Genomic DNA, 7,843 nt, shown 5'->3' with positions numbered 1-7,843 from the left:
CCTCTTGGTTCCTAGGTCAACACTCAACCCTGAGCCCCACGGGCCAGGCCAGGGCCTAACTACCTTGGCGATCTGGAGTGTAATTTGGTTTGTTTGTTTGTTTTTCTCTTACTTTGATCGCGAGCTCTTTGAGGCAAGAGCTGCCTGAGTCTCAGCCACCCGTGTACCCCCAGGTCCTAACACATTACATGGCACCTGTCCCGTGTACCCCCAGGTCCTAACACATTACATGGCACAGAAAACAGGTGTTCTGTCAGGTCGCATCAAGGAGAGAGTAATGAGAGAGTCCTCTCGCTGAGGCTCAAGCCCCTTGCCCACGGACAAGCGGTGGGCGATAGAACTGGAACATCTAGCTGCTTCCGCTGCAGTGTGTGTCTCAGCCCTGGGCCCCGGACAGAAAGCCAGCACGCAGGCCTGTGGGCTTCCACGTCACAGCCACAGAAGCAGTCTCAGCCCGAGTCCTCAACGATTCATATGCTGGCTGGGCGTCTGACACCTTCACCCTCTGGGTTTCGCTGGTTCCCGGTGTATTTGCACAAGAGGACTTGCCTTGGCACTGCCCCGCAGCGGAACAAGTTCGGACTTCTGTGCAGAGGAAGCTCGTTGCCGCAATGATGGATTTATGGCTTTTTTTTTTTCTTTTTTCCTGAGGAGCATCATTTCTTTCCCACACCTTGCAAACCCTGAGAAGATGAGTGATGTGATACTGAGGTCTTGTGCAATTGTTTGCCAAGGATCGCTCACCACGTGGATGGTGAGGAGGTGCCTGGGAGAAGTCTATACTGGACTCTGGGCCTGTGACACGTACTCGGGGTCTCGGCTCGACCCCGCTGCTGTCATTGGACATCTGACGGGGCATGCTCAGAGGTGCCATGGTGCCGTGAAATTGGGCGTGCACTTGGCGTCAGATGGTTCCCCTGGGACTCTCACCCTCAGCAGAGCCTACCGTGGGGTGGAAGAGCCACACCACCTCTAGGAGCCTTGGTTTTCTCTCTTTAAAAGCAGACGAGTGCCTCTGAGGGCGTGTGGGAAGCAGAGAAAGTGGACACGGTGCAAGAAAAGTTTAGCAAACATTATTTTATTTTATGGCTGGTGAGAAGCAATCTCCATATTCCGTCTCCCATGTCAAGGTGAAGTCTACGTGCCTACCTGTATTTTCTTTCCCCTTTCCCCTCTGCTCATGGAATCCGAGCAACCGTTTTCCTCCAGACCTGAATTAAGGACCACCCCCAGTCACTCAGGCACGGTGGGCACCCCCTCTCGTCCACTCGACCCGGACTTTTAAAAGTTGAGTGCACATCGCCACTGTGTGGGAGTCTTGTCTAATGTCCTGTTGCTGTCCCAACATACAACGTGTTCAAATGCAGAGCTTCAACCCGACTTACAGAGCACAGAACCAAAGGAGTTGGTGTCGGATGATGGCACGAGACACACGCTTTCAAACTCTGCTGGAGTTTCTCCTGGTCATCTGTGCTTCGTTTCCATGTATCCACACGGAACACCAGACTGGCATTCAAATCTGCCCCACTGTCCGGAAATGGCACGCCCACAGTATGGCGAGTGCTGGACTCTGTGTGGTGATAAAAACATAACCAGAACCAGGGACGCTTGTGATCACAGACGGACACGTGAAGCTGGGGATAAACGACAGGAATAACCGGGAGGCAGGCTAGTGAAGGGTCACCACGAAAATGCGGACGACTTCCCCTCTGGTTTCGATAAACAAAAGAGAAGCAACAACCTGGAGCTTCAGAAACCTTGTGAAGATGGTGGCGTCTGCCAGGACAATAATGATGCTGGAGTGGACTAAGAATGGACCGAAAGGAAGAGACCTTCGGAGAGCTTACCAGTATGTTTTTGAGATGGCCAGGCCCAGGACAGATGACTGACGTTCAGGTAAGGTTTTTTGGAGTCTTTTAAGCCTAAAAGTGGTGACACCTTGTCAGTTTTTTATCAGACGAATGGAGGGAGGGAGGTTTCTGGAAAAGAAGGCTGCAGGGCTCTGTGCTGTGCTGCTGCTGCGTTTCGGAGGAGAGGCTGCGCCTGTCTCACGGCTGCAGTTCACTGAGCCATCGTCCGCTCTCTGCAGAATGACAAACCTGCTCCCGCTTTGGGTGGTCACGCCGCCGGAGGGCTGACTCGCCTTCAGGTTGTCAGTTTCAGCCGGAGCGGGTCTGCGAGGAAACCCGGGCGGGCGGACAGCAGCGCGCGGCGCCAGAACGCGGCCCGCGGGGCGCAGGTGTCCTCGTGGCCTCCAGGGGCGCTGCAATCCACGCGGAGGGCCCGAGGCTCCCAGGCGGGAGCTGGCCGCAGGCAGGTGGGATCCCGAAGCGGGAGACCCCAGGCGGGTTCACAGAGCAGGAGCTGGAGGAAGCACGGCCAGGCGTCGCGCACCGGGCTCCTCGCGCAGAGAGAGGCCCGCCTTTCAGACCAGTTGGTGCGGCAGCAGGAGCCGCAGTATCTAAGGATAATAAACCCCTCTCCTGGTGCAGGGGTGAGGGGAAGGCCCGGGGGGGGGGGGGGGTTGGTGGAGGGGGGAGCCGAAGGAAGACCACAACGTGCGGATGGAGGTGAAGGGGACTGTCCCCTGTCCCCAACGTTGAAACCAGAGGTATTTATTTAAGGGGACAAGGGGCATTTGTGGGTGTGGCAGCCACTGGACGCAACGGACCATTTCCGAGCCAGAAAACGAGAGATTAGACAATGGACGGAACTTCCTCGGCCACATCGTCCCGCACAGCAATCGCCGAATTTCAGAAACGCCAAGCGGGATTGCGGGGGTTATCGGGCACCTTGAGCCGGGGCTGCCGCCACTGCCACCCCAGCCGCCCCGCCGCCCCAGCCGCCCCGCCGCCCCGCTGCCGGCAGGGGGCGCCCGCGCGCGACTAAAAGGCGCGGTCGGTGGCGGGCGGCCTCAGTGCGGAGCTGGGCGGCCGGGACGCGGGCGGGGAGAGATCGGCGCGGGCAGGGGCGCGGCGGGCACAGCGCAGAGCGCACAAACCTGCACGAACAGCGGGACCCGACGGTGGCGCCTCCGCAGCTTTGACTCCGGCCCAGCGCCCACCGACCAGCCGCCGCCCCCCGCCCAGCCCGCCGCGCACCCCGGGCTCCCGATGGCGCTCGAGGCCGGGGCGCCCCCGTGCGCGCGGCGCCTGCTGCCCTGGGCGGCGCTGCTGCTCCTGGCGGCGCTGGTGCCCGTGGTCTCCGTGGCGGGAGCTCCAGGTACGCGCAGCCGGGGCTGGGCTGCCCCGCTCTCTGCGCCTCCTCCCCGCTTCTCTGTCCACCTCCATACACCGCCCACCCGCCTGTCGCTCTGGGGACAGCCGCCCCGCTCCGTGTTGGCTGCGTGTCGTGTCACTAACCTGTGCGTCCTCATCGCTCGCGGGCCAGGGCGCGGTGGGGCGGATGGGGACGCGGGCTCTGGGCACCCGGAGTCCCGCGCGCAGGAGGAGGGAGCGGGGACGCCGTCGGCGCCAGGGGCCCTCAGTTTCATCCTTGACACCGAAGTTTCCGCGCCCGGGAGTCGGGAGACTGGAGCTAGCTTCCCGGGAGATTCAGCAAACGTGGAGCGGGGCGAGAACGCCACTTTTTGGAGTTGTCGTGGGGCGGGCGATGCTTTCCTTTGCCCGGGCATCCTTCTTCCCTCCGTCCACCTGCCCCGAGGCTGGGGTGCCTGCTGGTGGCGGAGAGGCAGGACTGACCGCCCCAGACGCGCGCGGAGGAAGGCGCGAGCTGCCGCGGGCGGTGGAGGGAAGCCGCGCTCTGGCGGAGGCCGCGCATCCCGGCGGGCAGCAAGGAGCTGCGAGGGGACCGTGGTCGTGAGCGCCGTGAGAGGCAGGGGGCGAGTCGGTTCCGGAGAAGCTCACCCTTTCCCGAAGGCTGAGGCTGGGGACGGGCTGGTGGCTGTTTTCTTTGGGGACTGAAATGTGAGCAGCGCTTTTCAGCAAATGCCAACGGGGTGCCGTCCGCCTTCTTGCCCGGGCGCCCCGGGAGAGACACGTTTGGTGGGTGTTCTGGTTTTGATCCCGCGCCTCTGGAGGCCCTTGTTCCCACTTCCCGTGCGGGCATTTGCACGCTTGAAGCCGTGCGGCTTTCATTCGTGTCATCGGTTTGCGGGAATCCAAGGAGTCGACTTTTTGGTCAAGTCGGCTCCCGCCCAGCCGGGTTATGAAAATCCAGATTCCAACGCGGGCTCCTTTTTAAAGGATGCTACGCATTGTCTCTGTTGCCCTCTGGCTACAAGGGAAAGGGAGACTGTTGGGGACCACGTGGCCTTTGGATTCTTTCCGGAGGGCGCATCCTGCAAGAGCTCGCTGCCGGTTTGCGCCAAGGGCTGGGGTGCCAGGTGCCACTTTTGTCCTAAGAGACAGTCCCAGCTGTCGTCGCTCTCCTCTCTGGTAGCCATCTCTGGGAAAGCAGTCGCTGAGCATGTGGCTCAGTATTTAACAAGAATAAAATGAAGCCTTTCGACTTCTCCACCGACAACCCTCGCTTTTTTCTCTCTCCTAAAGGAACCTTTTCTGAATGTTGAAAGAGTTTTTGTTTCAGGAGGCGGACTGCAATGGGACCGATGCCAGACTGGCTTCGTGATGGTTCCAGCTTTGTCCCTGTTAGATCCCACTGCCACCTGCCCAGGGCGCCGCCCGGGTGTGTCTGAGTGGGGCGGGGGGCGGGGGGCGGGTGGCTGTCCCGGCATCCCCCTCCCTGGCCTGGGGCTCTGCATGGCTGAGCTGTGAAATGCTGGGGCTGGAACCCTTGCTGGCACTTCTCTCTCGTGTGTTGACGTGGGATTTGCAGTAAAATGATGACCAGACGAGAAATGGACAAAGGGGGACGGGCGCATTCTGAAGTAGACGTTTCCTGCATTCACATGAAAGGATGGAAGGAAGGAAGGAGCAGACGTGCCCTGTGGCGAGCTCTCCGGGCTGGGAAAGAGATCAGGGGGCACATAATTCGTTTCATCTGTTCCTCTGGAAGGCGTCCTGTCTGATTCTGAGTCTGACAGCAAGGCCTGGCCACGGTGCTCCCCCTCTGGCTGAAGTAGTGCATGCGCCCAGCAAGCTGCTGGAGTCAGGCGCTCCCCTGCCCCCCAATCCTTTAGGGCCAGAGCCCCTCCAGTGAACCCAGGCAGAGCCGCGTAAACAGTGGCAGACACCACAGCTCCGAGGGACTTTCCTTAGAATAGAGGTGGTTTGCAGGGCGCACTGAGGATCTAAAGAAGCCCTTCAACTTGGTGGTCAATTAAAACATAAAACAAGCGCCCTAACCGGTTTGGCTCAGTGGATAGAGCGTCGGCCTGCGGACTGAAGGGTCCCAGGTTCGATTCCAGTCAAGGGCATGTACCTTGGTTGCGGGCACATCCCCAGTAGGAGGTGTGCAAGAGGCAGCTGATCGATGTTTCTCTCCCATCCATGTTTCTAACTAACTATCCCTCTTCCTTCCTCTCTGTAACAAATCAATAAAATATATATATATAAAAAAAAACATAAAACAAGCAAGGGACCCCTCCCCTACTCCCCCACACACGCACACGCGCACACACACATGCCACGCTGGTGCTTGCCAGGAGACCCTTTTCTGAAAACATATGGAGATACACACACTCACATACATTTATAGTGGTTTTCTTAGGGTAGCTATGGGTGATTTTAATTTTTTCTTTAAAGCTTAAAGACCTTTTCAGGGAACCCGCAAGATCAAAACTATTTTCAAAGTGACGCTAAGTCACACTTGCCTTTCCCGCTGCGTTGCGTTTGCAGGGAAGGCGCAGGGGCTTGGTGGGTAAAAGCGCGGGCGCTTTAGCGCGAATCTAGGCGTTGGCACCACGATGAACTAGCAGTCGTTGCATTTTCAGCCTCTGAAGTTAAGGAAAGATACGCCAGTTTCAGCGAAGAATGTGCTTGGTGCAACAGTGAAAATTGTGAATTTGGCCCAATCTCTGCCCTTGCTATTCTGTGCGGAGAAGGAGGAAAGGCACACAAAATGCTTCTGCTCAAACCACGTTCGGTGGGAACCCCCGGGCAAGCACTGGCGCGATGGTGTGAGCCGTGACCGGAACTAGCTGCTTTTCCCCAAGAGCACCACCCTCGCCAGAAAGAAGGACTGCAGACAGGCCAGTTTTTCTGACTTGAGTATCCGGCGGACAGCTTCTCAGAAATGAATGAAGGGGGGCCTGCCACTGCGAGGGAAATAACCGCTGGGATGTCTTGCCAGGGGCAGCATTTGAGCTTTCAGGTGGAAATGAGAGTTTTGCCATCTCCAACATCATACATTTAGAAGCTTTTTATACTTAAAACCTTTTCTAGCGAGGTCAGTGTCGGCATAAATGGGTGTGATGTTGAAACTGATGTTGTAGTTGATCTGCATAACCAAGCGAACCTGTAGATGCAAGTGACCGACGCGAGGTGTTACCAAGCCTGCCTGTCTGAGCAGTCCATCCAGAACTCAAGAGAGCCCAAAGGACGTCTCGTGTGACAAAATGTGAGCATTTTCTTCATATGGCTTCAGAGCCACATTGCAACTAAGCTTGAAGAAACTCCTAGTTGATGAGTTTTGGGGTAGTCTCAAAGATTTTTCCAGAATGACCCATAATAATGGCTGTTAACAATGCTTTTCCAACTACTATCTCTGTGAGGCCAGATTTTTTTTCAGCTGCTTCCACCAAAACGGCATGCTGCAGTAGACTGGAGTGATAGCGGACAGAACGTCCTGCCGTCTTCTATTAAAGAGATTTGCCAAAATGCAAAATCTCTTCGCAGTATTTCTTTTTGTTTTAGAAAAGTTATTTTTTTTTCATAAAATAGTTGTTCTTTTCTGCAAAAAGCTTTATTGTTCCATTTGGTCCAGTGCATGGGAGAGGGCTCCAGGGTGGTTAAAAGAATGGCCAGTGGTTTCGGGGAGAGGCTCAGGCAAAAGCCAGACTCCAGGGGAAGGCAGAGGGGCCCCGCAAAGGCCTCTGGGCTCCACAGGCTGCTGGTCGTGCTTGAGGGGGAGCCTTTCGAAGAGATCCTCGCCCAGCCCAGCCTGGGGGCCCGCAGCCTGCGGAGGTGAGTCAGGTGTCACCCATCTCCTTGATGAGTTTGACCTCCTCACCCCGGAAGTGGTTCTCCAGGAAGTCCCAGAGATGAGGGTCTGCAGCTCCCAAGGGCCTGGGTCAGGTTCCTCTCCAAGGCCAGGGCCGTCTCCATGGCGCCCTTAGTTTTGCCCACTCATCGTGGGAGGCGTCAGCAGGTCCTGGAAGAGAACACGGCCACCCGCTGGTTTTGCATCTCATGAGACCTGGGCGCCCTTGCTGGGAAGAAGGGGCCCTGCCCTCGAGAGCCACAGCATCCTGGTGGGGGGAAATAGAAGCCCAGAGAGAGGTGGGGGTGGGAGGCCCGCGGATGCAGGCCGGCCAGGCAGTTGACGGCAGCCTCCACCTCGGTGGAAGGATTCTGACAAATTTGGGAGCTCACGGTTGTTCAGCAATGAGAAGCAAGGTAAACAAACAAACAACAAAACAAAACACGGTGTTGGCTGCTCTCAGAGGCGGAGGATGGCTGAGGCGGTTCCGAAGGTGGGGACTGGGCCAGACGGTGGAGGGTGGCCGGAGGCTGGGAGAAGGGGCGTCCCTGGGCCTGTTCCGTCCAAACACTGTTGAAGCAGGAGGCAGATCCGGGACGGCCGAGGGCACTCCTATACAGTATTTTTATGTCAACATGTAATGGTTTACTATTGCTATTTTAAAATTAAATCAACACAGAGTTTAACCTCTTCCTAGTTTTAATTTCTGGTCGGTAGTTATCGGTAGATAAAACCCACATGAACAGCGTCTGTAAGAGCCGATTTGTTTAAGAGTAGGAGG

At 57.1% G+C, this 7,843-nt stretch overlaps 1 protein-coding gene across 1 annotated transcript in view; it reads left to right on the top strand.

Annotated features, from left to right (window-relative positions):
• Positions 1–3,113: 3,113 nt before the first annotated feature.
• FNDC1 (fibronectin type III domain containing 1) overlaps positions 3,114–7,843 on the top strand; it is a gene marked incomplete at its 5' end in the record, with an annotated part of 70,862 nt that continues 66,132 nt past the window's right edge. The window contains one exon of the mRNA XM_080665576.1: positions 3,114–3,222. Coding sequence (XP_080521702.1) covers positions 3,114–3,222 — 109 coding nt within the window. The remainder of the gene's footprint in view (positions 3,223–7,843) is intronic.

The sequence above is a fragment of the Plecotus auritus genome (genome assembly GCF_963455305.1).
Source record: "Plecotus auritus genome assembly, chromosome: 4".
In the NCBI taxonomy this organism is placed as follows: domain Eukaryota; kingdom Metazoa; phylum Chordata; class Mammalia; order Chiroptera; family Vespertilionidae; genus Plecotus; species Plecotus auritus.
Note: the sequence above shows the minus strand (reverse complement) of the source record. Positions and strands in the feature narration are given on the sequence as shown.